The sequence below is a fragment of the Coregonus clupeaformis genome, chromosome 10 (genome assembly GCF_020615455.1).
Source record: "Coregonus clupeaformis isolate EN_2021a chromosome 10, ASM2061545v1, whole genome shotgun sequence".
NCBI classification, from domain to species: domain Eukaryota; kingdom Metazoa; phylum Chordata; class Actinopteri; order Salmoniformes; family Salmonidae; genus Coregonus; species Coregonus clupeaformis.
Genome location: NC_059201.1, coordinates 64195516 through 64211438, shown reverse-complemented (window position 1 = coordinate 64211438; position 15923 = coordinate 64195516). Strand labels below are relative to the sequence as shown.

The 15923-nt window shown below is 43.6% G+C and overlaps 1 protein-coding gene across 2 annotated transcripts; it reads right to left on the bottom strand.

Annotated features, from left to right (window-relative positions):
* Positions 1 to 939: 939 nt before the first annotated feature.
* lancl1 (LanC antibiotic synthetase component C-like 1 (bacterial)) lies at positions 940 to 15509 on the bottom strand. Of its 2 annotated transcripts, none has more exons than XM_041888917.2 (10): positions 15428 to 15509; positions 14882 to 15030; positions 14537 to 14654; positions 14189 to 14399; positions 13470 to 13623; positions 5242 to 5388; positions 4644 to 4826; positions 3900 to 4076; positions 2965 to 3037; positions 940 to 2325 (listed from the first exon to the last, which is right to left on the bottom strand). In XM_041888917.2, the coding sequence occupies exons 2-10, from the start codon at positions 14966 to 14968 to the stop codon at positions 2249 to 2251; spliced, it is 1227 nt and encodes a 408-aa protein (XP_041744851.1). In that variant the 5' UTR covers positions 14969 to 15030; positions 15428 to 15509; the 3' UTR covers positions 940 to 2248. The 2 variants fall into 2 exon arrangements, with proteins under 2 accessions (XP_041744851.1, XP_041744852.1); XM_041888918.2 differs by having other exon boundaries at positions 15365 to 15445.
* Positions 15510 to 15923: the final 414 nt, after the last annotated feature.

Sequence of the window (15923 nt, the reverse complement as noted above, 5' to 3'; positions counted from 1 at the left end):
CCCTGATCCAAGTCGTCCTGGGTTCAAATACTATTCGAAATCAATTCAAACATTAAGCTGTGCTGATTGAGCTTGCCTAGCTCAAGGGCACCAATAGAACAGTCCCAAAATGTCAAACCCAACCATCAAACCCACCCACGGCCTAAAGCAAATGCTCAAATAGCATTTAAACCCAGGTTTGAGCCCATGTCAGCCACACATCGTAAAAGAGGAGCAGGCTTAAAAAAGAGCTGAGATATTGTGCCCCCTCTCCTTCAGGGTTTCCTGAGCCTTATTTGGTATAGTGTGTTAGGAGTGGAGTTCCATAGGGACAGGGTAGATAGAGTTCAGTAGTCATCCAGCTCCATCATCATAGCCCAATTAGTGTCCTATTCGAGAGGCTCATAGTGCAACACCCCTTTACAGCTGACCTGGGTGCAGTTGACAGGACCAGCCAATAAGGATGTTGTGCTAATTATGCATTTATAACCACATAACTAAATTGGTCAATAGAGCAGGCTACAGCGCTATTGTTCACTTGTTTTACGGAGGTGGTTCGGTGAACCTTGCAAGACTTACGTTAGCTCCCTAAGCTCAGTAGGCGAACACAGTCTTATAGCGCGCAGGAGACCTGGGGTTTAACATGCAGATTTTTTTGTGCCTTAGTGAAAGGAGTCAAATATAGAGAAAGTTGGAGCGGTCAAGTCAGAAAGAGTATATTAACCACTTAAGTGTTTGGCAAGGGGGCAGTAAAATGGAGGCTTTAGTAGATGGATGGACGGATGGACTCACCGATTCTTGCCGCTCAACGTGAACGCTCCCATTCCAAATGGACAAACTCTCCGCTGCCCCTTAATGGCTTTGCTCTGTTATTATAACAGCAGGTTGAGACAAGGAGCCAGTCAGATTCAGAACACTACAACAATGAATAATAGTTTAATAGCAAAGGTAACAGACAGGTGAGATGTAAAAAATACCTTGTTTTATTATTTAGCCAATGGAAATGTGAAGAAACCGTAGATGAGCAGTAGAGTTACAAGCGTACATCACACACACACCACTTGTTATGATGCGTCACATGGTCATTACAGTTTTACTGTAGTACTTTGTCACACAGTATAATAATTTTACTACAAAGTTTCTATTGCAGCCACAATCTGCAAAGATGAAAAATCCTCTACACCATGGAATTTCTATTCCGGTTATTCAAAAAAAAAGGTGAAATCTAAAATTAACAAACATGAATGTTGGAGCAAAGATATTTTTTTTTATATAGGAGATTGATCGGTATTCCGATCCCCTTGGTAATTTTTTATTGATTCATAAACAGTACAGCGGGAAAGTAGACACAGATAGTAGGGACATAGACAGGAGAATTGGAGACGGGGCTCCAACCCCCGTTACCAAGGGGCTAATTATGGTCCCGAGTTGAGAGGACTACCTTTTGACCAGACTCTAGCCTGAGCAAAAAAAATCGTAGTCAATTTCATCTCAGATAAACTGAAGTCTCAATACGTCATAAAAATGAATGAAAAGTAAATATTCAATTGATGTCTATCAATCGACAATCCACTTGAGGTGGTCATCTCTGCTTATGCCCCATGTCTAGACACAAAATAGTGAGCAAGATTCAGTGCATAACACTTCAAACCCCCATGCACCATGCACATATTAGACTAGGGGCGACATTTTCCTCACGCAAAAAAAAGGTGCAGATCTGTGCAAAGAATACCATAAAACTCAATCTGCATGATAAAAACTAATTATAAAGCATGATTTAATTTGAACTTTTCAACAAGTAGTGTTATAAGAATTTAACCAGGGTTTAGACAACTGAGCAATGCATGTGATGTATGCGATGCAATTGAGAGTTGAAGTATTTGGAATTCACATTGGATAATTTGCCTTCACATCTATTTGAAATCTTATGGTTCTTTTGCTCACTGCCATTTGCTCGTGCAAAATGTCACCCTCGCACTGATTGTCCCTGGTCCTCCTCCCTACACCACAGTGAGCTGACCACACACAGTTACCGTTCAGCCAATAAGGAGAGACTGTGGGAAGATTTTGTTGTGATGGAAAAAGTCATCTTGATTATCACCTGCAGAGGTGACTCTGCGGTGTATATGCCTGTGTGAGTGTTTCTTTAAATGTCTCGGTGTGTGTGTGTGTGTGTGTGTGAGAGAGATGGAGAGAGATTAGGTGCTTGGATGTGTATCATAGTTTCCAGAGCAGCAGGCAGGAGACCAGGGGTAAGCAGGGATACCTTTTACACCTCAAAGGCTGGGAACTTTGATTTCAGGGGCTGGAGGAGGTCCGCCAGGAAGTAGATGGTGCCAGCCATGCCTGTGGACACGAAGTGACACATTGATTTCACGTCTAAAACAGTTATTGGGTCGTATTCGTCAGGGCACACCTTAGCAAAAAAAATTTGCAAAGGAAAATGAAAACAAAGTTCAGGTAGTCCCTCCCAGTTCAGGTAGTCCCTCCCAGTTTGTCAGTTTTCTACAATTTGAGACATTTACATTTACGTCATTTAGCAGACGCTCTTATCCAGAGCGACTTACAGTTAAGTGAGTGCATTCATTATTTTTTATATATATTTTTTTCATACTGGCCCCCCGTGGGAATCGAACCCACAACCCTGGCGTTGCAAACGCCATGCTCTACCAACTGAGCTACATCCCTGCCGGCCATTCCCTCCCATACCCTGGGCCAATTGTGCGCCGTCGCATGGGTCTCCCGGTCGCGGCCGGCTACGACAGAGCCTGGATTCAAACCAGGATCTCTAGTGGCACAGCTAGCACTGCGATGCAGCGCCTTAGACCACTGCGCCACTCGGGAGAGTGAACACGACCATGTCCTCAAGCTTTCCACTATTCATTGATTAATTGAAATTTGCCAAATTATTGAGCAAATCTGATCTAGGCTAAACATTCTACTTCAAGCATTTGATATTTTGTGTGTTAGATGGCTTCACATTACCTTCAAATAATGAGAAAGGAGTGTCCGGTGTCCTGCAGCCATGTTTTCCGTAGTTCATGCACCAGTCTGCAAACTACAGAAGACAAAAGACCCGAGTCAGGCTTTTCACAATACAACAGTCAACAATCAGACGATTGACAAACACTGTCCTAAGAGAAATTCATTTTTAGCAGCCAATTCTTAATGTGTGCCTTACAGTGACACTTTAGATGCCACTAGGATTAAATGGCCCACCTATGTGACCACAAAGCCATTCTAGTTGGTTCCATTACAGTCCATTGGGGTAAGATGGAAGAGCTTGGGCAGCCATCTGGCAGCTCCATTTCCAGCTGGATATTAATAGCTGCATCTTAATAAAGTTCAAACTACACATGGGACTCCAGCCATATGGAGCCCCTCCAAAAAGAGACATCAAATACACCTCCCCCTCTCTCTCACTGTCTGTGTTGATGCAAAGACACATTAACAGCCACCTAGCGGTTGTCAATAACAACACACTGACAGCCACCTAGCGGTTGTCAATAACAACACACGGACAGCCACCTAGCGGTTGTCAATAACAACACACGGACAGCCACCTAGCGGTTGTCAATAACAACACACGGACAGCCACCTAGCGGTTGTCAATAACAACACACTGACATAAGCTACTAAATTAGTAAGTCATAAACCTAGTAGAGACCCTGTCAAATGTATATTTGTTAAAACATCAAACCACCACAGAGAGGGTGGTAGAGGATGAGGACGTACAGTCGAGCCAGGAGTTTTCCAGAAAAAAACAACAACAATTTAGTCATTTGATCATGTGACCGGACCAGGGGAAACTCCAGGCTCCACATCCTCATCAATTGATGAGAGCTTGCTTGTGGTAACAGGTGAGGACATAGGGCCAGGAGATTTCCCCATCAGGTCAGTAAGTTTAGGCTGTCTCTCACCATGCAGGCCCTGTAGAGGTGCTTGGGGTCATGGGTGAGCTTGTAGAGGGCCAGGAAGGCGTAGGCGTTGCCCGCGGCGCCGTGACACAGGCCGTAGCCCTTCTTCAGCAGACCCCTGTGCCACACCACCTCCCCACACTGCAGAGCCTCCTCCAGGTACTGGCCTACTCCAAACACCTGCAGAGGGATAACAGGGGCATGTTCAGGAGGGCAAAACGTTTTTAAATGTTTGAAACAGGAAACTAAAAAATGGATGTTTCTTTAGGAGACGTTGAGACAGCGCTGTATAAATTCAGTAGTCTATTTCTAACCCAAGAGGATTGATTGGCAGACAACTAATGCCCTCTATGTTAAATGTGACATATGAAACACATTTTCAGAATAAAAGTAATGCGATAATGTTTTAAGGGACACATGTATTGTGTATTGCAGCTATACATTATGGCTGGCACAACTTCACCACCAAATGCCACTATTTCACTCCAAGAGACCCCCGGCCTCCATGATGTTATTCTGCCAATTACATCTGAGATTGCATGTACCATAGTAATTATCCATCACATAATCTATCCATAACATAGTCCTGGGGTGTGTTCAGTAGAGTCACACCGTATCAAAACATTTTGTAACGGGAAAAAAAAGCTAACATCTGCGTTTTCATTGGATGAGTTCAGGTAGCACCTCCCAGTTTCACTCTTTTCTAAACGTTTCCCTCCTACTGAAAAGGACCCAGGTTTCCAGTACCTTGTAGGCCTGCAGCAGCATGTAGATAATGCCTGGGGCTCCGTGACACCAGTGCACCAGCAGGTCCCTGTTGTCCCCTATGCAGGGTGGGTAGTTCCCCGTGGGGAAGCGGAGTCGACAGACGTGGTCCACGCTGGGCCTCACCAGTCTGTGGACCCTCTCATCCCCCGCCACATAGCCTGGCTGCAGGGCACAGAACAGGGAAGATGATCAATGAGGTTTCATGGCTCACACGTCATAGTAAGTTGATGAAAAGTTTGGAGTCAATTCCATTTGGTGGTTTATTTTCAATGAGAAAAAGCAAGTTTACTCCCTGAATTGATCCCAACCCTGGTTGATGATGTTTAAGGTCCCGTTATACAATGTTTCCCAACCTGGTCTTCAGAGTCCCCCAGCCATTTCACATACTCACTATTCCAGCATCAGCGTATGATTCAACTAGTAAACTACTTGGTGGAATAGGACTTAACATAACAGGTTATATGAAGGCGTTTTCTTTAGATTCCTAATCCTGCATAAATGGGGATTTTCAGCCTATCAGCTTTACCTGCATGACAATAAAGGGAAGTTTTAAACCAATCAGCTCTAGCTTTATTACCTGCATGAGGAAGTAGTAGATGCCTGCCAGGCCGTGGGCGGGGCCTACATACTGTTCTTGGTACCACTCGTACATCAGAGGGCTCTGGTCCTGACAACGGAACCTCTGGGACTGACCCTCCCCCGATATCAACACAGCCTCACAGATCTGTGGGCGAGAGACCAGGGTCAAAACACAGTCAAAACACACGCCACATCTCTTAACTCTACCTACATGTACATATTCCCTCAACTAACCCATGCCCCCGCACATTGACTCTGTACCGGTACCCCTTGTATATAGCCTCCCAACTGTTATTTTATTTTACTGTTGCTCTTTAATAATTATTTTTTAAATTAATTTTCTTAAAACTGCATTGTTGGTTAAGGGCTTGTAGGTAAGCATTTCACTGTAAGGTCTACACTTGTTGTATTCGGCGATATGTGGCAAATAAAATTGATTTGATCACTGATATCAACACAGCCTCAGATCAGAGGGAGAGAGAGCATTCAAAACACACCACAACAGGAATATAATTAATATATAATAATCAAATTTTATTTTCCACATGCGCCGAATACAACAGGTGTAGACATTATGCTTACTTACAGCCCTTAACCAACAATGCATTAATTTTTTTATAAAAAATTAAAATAAAACAAAAAAGTGTTGAGAAAAAAGGAGCAGAAGTAAAATAAAATAACAGTAGGGAGGCTATATATATAGGGGGGTACCGGTGCAGAGTCAATGTGCAGGGGCACCGGCTAGTTGAGGTAGTAGAGGTAATAGGTAATTATTATTTTTGCATAGTCACTTTAACAGAGTAGCAGCAGCGTAAAAATATGGGGTGGGGGGGGCAGTGCAAATAGTCCGGGTAGCCATGATTAGCTGTTCAGGAGTCTTATGGCTTGGGGGTAGAAGCTGTTGAGAAGCCTTTTGGACCTAGACTTGGCGCTCCGGTACCTCTTGCCGTGCGGTAGCAGAGGGAACAGTCTATGACTAGGGTGGCTGGAGTCTTTGACAATTTTGAGGGCCTTCCTCTGACACCGCCTGGTATAGAGGTCCTGGATGGCAGGAAGCTTGGCCCCAGTGATGTACTGGGCCGTACGCACTACCCTCTGTAGTGCCTTGCGGTCGGAGGCCGAACAGTTGCCATACCAGGCGGTGATGCAGCCAGTCAGGATACTCTCGATGGTGCAGCTGTAGAACTTTGAGGATCTGAGGACCCATGCCAAATCTTTTCAGTCTCCTGAGGGGGAATAGGCTTTGTTGTGCCCTCTTCACGACTGTCTTGGTGTGTTTGGACCATGATAGTTTGTTGGTGATGTGGACACCAAGGAACTTGAAGCTCTCAACCTGTTCCACTACAGCCCCGTCGATGAGAATGGGGGCGTGCTCAGTCCTCTTTTTTTTCCTGTAGTCCACAATCATCTCCTTTGTCTTTGTCACATTGAGGGAGAGGTTGTTATCCTGGCACCACACGGCCAGGTCTCTGACCTCCTCCCTATATGCTGTCTCATCGTCGGCAAACTTAATGATGGTGTTGGAGTCGTGCCTGGCCATGCAGTCATGGGTGAACAGGGAGTACAGGAGGGGACTGAGCACGCACCCCTGAGGGGCCCCCGTGTTGAGGATCAGCGTGGCAGATGTGTTGTTACCTACCCTTACCACCTGGGGGCGGCCCGTCAGGAAGTCCAGGATCCAGTTGCAGAGGGAGGTGTTTAGTCCCAGGATCCTTAGCTTAGTGATGAGGGCACTATGGTGTTGAACGTTGAGCTGTAGTTAATGAATAGCATTCTCACGTAGGTGTTCCTCTTGTCCAGGTGGGAAAGGGCAGCGTGGAGTGCAATAGAGATTGCATCATCTGTGGATCTGTTGGGGCGGTATGCAAATTGGAGTGGGTCTAGGGATTCTGGGATAATGGTGTTGATGTGAGCCATGACCAGCCTTTCAAAGCACTTCATGGCTACAGACGTCAGTGCCATGGGTCGGTAGTCATTTAGGCAGGTTATCTTAGTGTCCTAAGACTATGGTGGTCTGCTTGAAACATGTTGGTATTACAGACTCAGTCAGGGACATGTTGAAAATGTCGGTGAAGACACTTGCCAGTTGGTCAGCACATGCTCGGAGTACACATCCTGGTAATCCGTCTGGCCCTGCGGCCTTGTGAATGTTGACCTGCTTAAAAGTCTCACTCACATCGGCTACGGAGAGCGTGATCACATAGTCATCCGGAACAGCTGGTGCTCTCATGCATGCTTCAGTGTTGTTTGCCTCGAAGCGAGCATAGAAGTGGTTTAGCTCGTCTGGTAGGCTTGTGTCACTGGGCAGCTCGCAGCTGTGCTTCCCTTTGTCGTCTGTAATAGTTTTTGAGCCCTGCCACATCCGACGAGCGTCAGAGCCGGTGTAGTACGATTCAATCTTAGTCCTGTATTGACTCTTTGCCTGTTTGATGGTTCGTCGGAGGGAATAGCAGGATTTCTTATAATAATAATATAATATTGTAAATAGGCTTTACTGTTGTATTGCTTCTGAAAATCTGTAGGGTGGATGAGTGAACGTACACAACCTATATCAACTGAAAATAATTACACTTTTCACACTATTGTGCCGACCTGAAACTTACTGGCTCTGATATTAGATTCTGGTTTTGTCCAGGGATGGGCAGCTTTGATGGGGGTGGGGGCCACAAAAAGTCTGAACTCATCATGAGGGGCTGCAGTGGGTCTGCGTACCCACATCCATACCCACACATGCAGTTAGACCAGCCCATAGCCCCTAAGCGAAATATTGTTACGCGAACCCTCCCGAGCAAAACATTTTCGGTATTTGCATTTGAGGTTTGTTCCAACAGAAATCGGTCATATGGACACCAAGACACATTATTTTACTGTACTAGAGGAGAAGTTAACTTTTCAAACAATACCCTTTTTATGTCTCAACAACTCAAATTGCATGCAGAGCAGACACTACTAAAACGAGAGTACCAATGAACATTGATTCTAGAAAATGAATGCTCAGTTTGTCGCGCGCTGCATTGTGGTAGCACGTACCCTTAGCAGCATTTTAGCCAGACTGGTATACATCTGAACAAAGTGGACAGGCTAACATGCTTTTCAAACAGTTGGACAGACAGGTTTGTACATAACAATTCAACTGTTCAACCTTGTTAGCTAGAAAATGGATCCAAGTTGGCTAAACTTGAAATATAAAAGATAAACTGACTAATCACTAGCACGTGGGCTTGAGAGATTGTTGATGAGACGTGTGTTAATTTTCTATAGCCTAATGCCTACATTAAGTTAGTCATTATTAGTGAAGGTGCATTATGGATGGTTCTAGTTACATCTGTAACAAAAAAGGGCATTTTCATTGACCGACTTAAAAGCCAGATCAGTGATTGCAACAAAACAAAGAAAAGCAGGTTAACTATTTTGATAAAATAATTAAATTATTAGTGGGTCTTATGGTTGTGGAAAGCTTATATTTAGCCTAGGTATAACTTCACAAGCCCTGAATTCATTAGATTATTGCTGACTGTTTGAAATGCAGTGTATTTGACCTTTAATTGTACAATGCTTATTTAGAGATGTATACAGAGATAGCGATACATATACACACACAGTACCAGTCAAAAGTGTGGACACACCTACTCATTCAAGGGTTTTTCTTTATTTTTTACTATTTTCTACATTGTAGAATCATAGTGAAGACATCGAAACTATGAAATAACACATTTGGAATCAAGTAGTAACCAGAAAAAGTGTTAAACAAATCAAAATATATTTTATATTTGAGATTCTTCAAAAAGCCACCCTTTGCCTTGATGACAGCTTTGCACACTCTTGGTATTCTCTCAACCAGCTTCACCTGGAATGCTTTTCCAACAGTCTTGAAGGAGTTCCCACATATGCTGAGCACTTTTTGGCTGCTTTTCCTTCACTCTGCGCAGAGTGATTGTGGAGGCCAGGTCATCTGATGCAGCACTCCATCACTCTCCTTCTTGGTAAAATAGCCCTTACACAGCCTGGAGGTGTGTTTTGGGTCATTGTCCTGTTGAAAAACAAATGATAGTCCCACTAAGCCCAACCCAGATGGGATGGCGTATCGCTGCAGAATGCTGTGGTAGCCATGCTGGTTAAGTGTGCCTTGAATTCTAAATAAATCACAGACCGTGTCACCAGCAAAGCACCCCCACACCATAACACCACCTCCTCCATGCTTTACGGTGGGAAATACACATGCGGAGATCATCCATTCACCCACACCGCGTCTCACAAAGAAACGGCGGTTGGAACCAAAAATGTCCATTGCTTGTGTTTCTTTGCCCAAGCAGGTCTCTTCTTCTTATTGGGGTCCTTTAGTAGTGATTTCTTTGCAGCAATTTGACCATGAAGGCCTGATTCACACAGTCCCCTCTGAACAGTTGATGTTGAGATGTGTCTGTGACTTGAACTCTGAAGCATTTAGGCTGCAATTTCTGAGGCTGGTAACTCTAATGAACTTATCCTCTGCAGCAGCGGTAACACTGGTTCTTGAAATTGTCCATATTGACTGATCTTCATGTCTTAAAGTAACGATGGACTGTCATTCATCTTTGCTTATTTGAGCTGTTCTTGTACCAAATAGGGCTATCTTCTGTATACCCCCCCTACCTCGTCACAACACAACTGATTGGCTCAAACGCAGTAAGAAGGAAATACATTTCACAAATTAACGTTTAAGAAGGCACGCCTGTTAATTGAAATGCATTCCAGGTGACTACCTCATGAAGCTGGTTGAGAGAATGCCAAGAGTGTGCAAAGCTGTCATCAAGGCAAAGGGTGGCTATTTGAAGAATCTCAAATATAAAATATATTTTGATTTGTTTAACACTTTTTCTGGATACTACTTGATTCCAAATGTGTTATTTCTAGTTTTGATGTATTCACTATTATTGCACAATGTAAAAAAAATAGTAAAAATAAAGAAAAACCATTGAATGAGTAGGTGTCCAAACTTTAGACTGGTAGTATCTATCTATCTACATACAGTGGGGAGAACAAGTATTTGATACACTGCCGATTTTGCAGGTTTTCCAACTTACAAAGCATGTAGAGGTCTGTCATTTTTATCATAGGTACACTTAAACTGTGAGAGACGGAATCTAAAACAAAAATCCAGAAAATCACATTGTATGATTTTTAAGTAATTCATTTGCATTTTATTGCATGACATAAGTTTTGATACATCAGCAAAGCAGATCTTAATATTTGGTACAGAAACCTTTGTTTGCAATTACAGAGATCATACGTTTCCTCTAGGTCTTGACCAGGTTTGCACACACTGCAGCAGGGATTTTGACCCACTCCTCCATACAGACCTTCTCCAGATCCTTCAGGTTTCGGGGCTGTCGCTGGGCAATACGGACTTTCAGCTCCCTCCAAAGATTTTCTATTGGGTTCAGGTCTGGAGACTGGCTAGGCCACTCCAGGACCTTGAGATGCTTCTTACGGAGCCACTCCTTAGTTGCCCTGGCAGTGTGTTTCGGGTCGTTGTCATTCTGGAAGAACCAGCCATGACCCATCTTCAATGCTCTTACTGAGGGAAGGAGGTTGTTGGCCAAGATCTCGCAATACATGGCCCCATCCATCCTGCCCTCAATACGGTGCAGTCGTCCTGTCCCCTTTGCAGAAAAGCATCCCCAAAGAATGATGTTTCCACCTCCATGCTTCACAGTTGGGATGGTGTTCTTGAGGTTGTATTCATCCTTCTTCTACCTCCAAACACGGCGAGTGGAGTTTAGACCAAAAAGCTCTATTTTTGTCTCATCAGACCACATGACCTTCTCCCATTCCTCCTCTGGATCATCCAGATGGTAATTGGCAAACTTCAGATGGGCCTGGACATGCGCTGGCTTGAGCAGGGGGACCTTGCGTGCGCTGCAGGATTTTAATCCATGACGGCGTAGTGTGTTACTAATGGTTTTCTTTGAGACTGTGGTCCCAGCTCTCTTCAGGTCATTGACCAGGTCCTGCCGTGTAGTTCTGGGCTGATCCCTCACCTTCCTCATGATCATTGATGCCCCACAAGGTGAGATCTTGCATGGAGCCCCAGACCGAGGGTGATTGACTGTCATCTTGAACTTCTTCCATTTTCTAATAATTGCGCCAACAGTTGTTGCCTTCTCACCAAGCTGCTTGCCTATTGTCCTGTAGCCCATCCCAGCCTTGTGCAGGTCTACAATTTTATCCCTGATGTCCTTACACAGCTCTCTGGTCTTGGCCATTGTGGAGAGGTTGGAGTCTGTTTGATTGAGTGTGTGGACAGGTGTCTTTTATACAGGTAACGAGTTCAAACAGGTGCAGTTAATACAGGTAATGAGTGGAGAACAGGAGGGCTTCTTAAAGAAAAACTAACAGGTCTGTGAGAGCCGGAATTCTTACTGGTTGGTAGGTGATCAAATACTTATGTCATGCAATAAAATGCAAATTAATTACTTAAAAATCATACAATGTGATTTTCTGGATTTTTGTTTTAGATTCTGTCTCACAGTTGAAGTGTACCTATGATAAAGATTACAGACCTCTACATGCTTTGTAAGTAGGAAAACCTGCAAAATCGGCAGTGTATCAAAAACTTGTTCTCCCCACTGTATATACTACCAGTCAAAGGTTTGGACACACCTACACACCATCTCAATTTTTTTCTAACTTATTGGCGATTCACTATTTGTTTTCAAAAATAATAATTATTGAGATCAGATTTTTAGGCCATATTGCAGTTTTACATTTTGCCCTGTCTTTATGCCATGTTAATAAAATATCTCAGTGAGAGTGACTAACAAAATCAAATGGGGTCCGTAACTTGACAATGACTACTACAAGTTTAGGTAGCTGGCTAGATTAATTTACCATTCTAAAAATTAAAATTAAATAAAAAATAAAAAAATTCAGACATGGGCTAATTGAGTGAATAACTAACAATGTTTCCATCCACAGTTTTTATGCGAGTAAAGTCACACCTACTTATACCGTGTATAAAAAAATACAAAAAATCATGAAGTTTTTATACAATTTTATAAATGGACACAGATAATTTGTTTGTTCAACATGGTGGCATATTTTTGTGTCTGTAAAATTATGCAACAAATGGCGGTGGGAACGCCTTTATGCGCAAATATTGATATAATAACCATCATACCGAAGTAAACTTGGAGTCACGCGATGATATGGATGTGTGGTCCTCCCACTACGACTCGGGGAAACCATGCAGTTTTTTAGGCTACAGATGAAATAAGTGATGAACTTCACAGGGTGGTGAAAGTGCACAGTGATCTTGATGCTCCCTTCCAATACATTTTTAGGGTCTTATTCTGGTGACACGATGAGCGATGATTGACAAAAAATAATCTCTCCCTTATCCATAATAATCTCATCATGTAGACTAGCCTACCCACACTATCTGTGAGCTGTTGGCCAGAGCACATGGGCCAAGACGCAACAGTTTGTGACAAAACTATCGGTAGAGTTGAAAATGCAATGGACTTTGGATTTTTATTCAGTACATGTAAACTTAAGCGTACATAATAATATAATAATAAGCCATATAGCAGACGCTTTTATCCAAAGCGACTTACATTTTTACGTATGGGTGGTCCCGGGGATCGAACCCACTACCCTGGCGTTACAAGCGCCATTCTCTACCAATTGAGCTACAGAGGACCACGTTGGTGACATTGTGTGCACTACGTCATCACCCACTGATTTGTATCCACAGCAAGTCTGTTTGGTGGAAGCGCCACTGGTGGGAAAATATGTGCTTCTAGAATATTTGCATGAAAATCTGTCGCCAATTTGATGGAACCTAGCTAATGACCGACATAAGAGAGAAACTGCCAATGCCCAACCACATTTCAAAAATAGCACCTTCTGTATTCTACTATTCTAACTCAACAGTATGTTGAGACCAAGACAGTTACTAAAATAAAAAAACATCTGCACAGTTCCAGCAATGGATGCATTACCAGGCCAGCACAGTACTTGGCTCGGCTAAGCTCATTTCAGTAGTGTGAAAAGGGTAACATTTTCATTTAATTATCAAATGGTCCTACTTAGAAAATCATTCACCTTTCTGATGACAATGCTCCGTAGCTCACTCAAACAACTGCGTTTCTATTGAACACACTCAACGTAACAGTGCTTGTTAAACACATTGAATACATATCCAATGTGTATGTGATAAACCTTAACCTTGAGCCTACGACTGACCTGTTGGATGTATTGGATGGGGATCTTGTCGTGACCAAACTGCTGGTTGATGAAGGTCAGGGCATAGAGGTACCCCATCCTGCCGTAAAGCAGCTCATCTGGGAGCCCGCTGGCCCCGGAGCCCATTACCACCGACTGATGGAGCTGCAGCAGCCTGGAGGGAGGAAGCAGAGAGGAGGGGACACTCAGTTTACCTCAGATATCTTATGGTATCTGCCTGACTAACTGTGTGGACTTTTGTCCAAATCAACATCTAGCTCTTATCCCCTAGGATCTTCTGGAGACCTGTGAGGATCTTGCCTTCCAATAGGTCAGGCGGACCTTGTTGCCATATTGCGACACCTACCCAATCCTCTCAGATCTACACGTGCGAGGAGTGACTAGTATGGTAGCCACATATTGATCAAATTAGTGATTTGGTGGAATGAAATCTAGACACACACAGCACCAGTGTCTTAATTCTCAGTCTTGTAAGCAGTCCCCAATGATGTACACAACACGTTTTTATATTGTGTTATTGACTGTATGTTTTGTTTATTCCATATGTAACTGTGTTGTTGTTATTTTTAAATCGCACTGCTTTGCTTTATCTTGGCCAGGTCGCAGTTGCAAATGAGAACTTGTTCTCAACTGGCCTACCTGGTTAAATAAAGGTTAAATAAAAATAAACAGATCCTATATACACACACGTTTATGGCTGGCCCATGTCCTGTACTGACCTGCTGAGGCATTCGTCTGACTCCTGTGCTCGCTGTACTCTATGGTAGACCACCGCAGCCACGGCCAGGGGCCCGGCGTCACCGCACAGGAAGGTGACATCACGTCGCCGCGTCGGACACGTCAGGCTGTGGCCCACGTAGTCCAGAGCCTTCTGCAGGAATGAAGGCTCTCCGAACACACCGTGGAGGTGCAGGTAAAGCAGGGCGATGCCTATGGAGGGAGAGGGGTTTGGGGGAGACGAGGGGGAGAGGAAGAATGGACAGAGTTTAGGAGACTTGTGATTCGAGGTGACATTAGAACACAGCCTAAACCTAGAAAACACAAGATGGTGGTTTCTTCTTCCTCACCTGCCCAGCCAGTGTAGCCAGTGCAGTCTCTAGGGTCGGCAGACTTGAGCCCATTCTCCATGTGCATCAACAGCTGACTAATGGCATTGCTCAGCCGCCCTGCAAACTCTGCTGTGAGCTGTAGAGAACACCATGACAGAACATAATGGATTATATTGTATTAGATCTTTATCAGTAGGCCTGGCTTTGAAGTCCTTTGAATGTTGCATATATTTCAGTTACGTGATGCATTTAGCATAAAAAGGCTCATGACATGTAGGCTATGAATTGTACAGTCAGGATATGACCATTTGCTTACCAGGCCTAGCTAGCTTTAACTTTAGCTAGCTAACGTTAGCGTCATACCTTTCCTTGTGAATCAAATAGTTCTTGCACAGATGCAGGGTTCCCATCATAGTCTGCGTATGGGTTCTTCCAAGCTCTCTGGTCCATTTTCTTCCAACTCCCCTCCGCTCCCACTAATGCTCAAGTTTCTTGGTCAAACGAGAAGGAATCTGCGAGAGGTGGGATGGGAACACACGATGTTGAGACCACTCTCGGTCTGTCTCTCGCTACAGAGATCATTACATTAATTCCAACAACTGTTTGGTAGAGGGTGCAACAAAAATATACAACGTATCTCGCTATCTAACTAAATCAAATATCTAGTTAGAGACACTGCTTTGGAAGAGATTCGTGCTACACGCCCCCAAACTTGCTAGCTATGCTAAATAGCGCTAGCATGCTAAGCTAACTCAATATCATGTGCTCAGTCGCCATTGAAATTAGCATGTGTGATAGTGCAGCTAGCTATAGCTACAATATTTGCAAATATTTTTAAACACATGCCTTTGCGCTAAATACACAAAAAATACGCCGAATGTTAAAAGTCAGTCGATAAAAAGGACATACCACTGCAGACGATTGATGTTTATAATGTTCTTGCTCGCTTCACTGACAAACACGTTGAATGGACTTTACAACGTCAGTGTGGCCACCTGGTGTGAAGGAGTCCGCATTACAGGCTTATTTGAGTTACTTCGAGCAGTGATGAGGACAGTGTGAGGTAATATGTTGATGTACAGTAAATAACGAGTTAAACAATCAACTATCATATTAACTGACTATTAATTTATAAAATATGATTAATCTTCAAGTGCCACCTTGTAATGCTGCCACCTGTGCATTACAAATACGATATGGCAATTATATTGTGTAATTTCCCGGGTGCCATAATGACAGTGAAAAGGGGTGAGCAATGCTATAGATTTTATGCAGGCAGAGATAGATTGAGCTGGTTGAATGATATCCACCCAAGTTTTTAAACTATTGTTGCCTTTTGAACAAAGCATAAGGTTTTGCTATGAAGGCCTACATGTCTGTTTTGAATGATCAAAACCCAACCCAG

Excerpts from the sequence above, each read along its gene's own strand:
- lancl1 (XM_041888917.2), bottom strand. The coding sequence starts at position 14,968 with ATGGACCAGAGAGCTTGGAAGAACCCATACGCAGACTATGATGGGAAC. Across the intron at positions 5,389-13,469 it reads CCATCCAATACATCCAACAG|ATCTGTGAGGCTGTGTTGAT; the intron begins GTCAGTCGTAGG and ends TCTCGCCCACAG. Across the intron at positions 3,038-3,899 it reads ACCTCTACAGGGCCTGCATG|TTTGCAGACTGGTGCATGAA; the intron begins GTGAGAGACAGC and ends TGTCTTCTGTAG.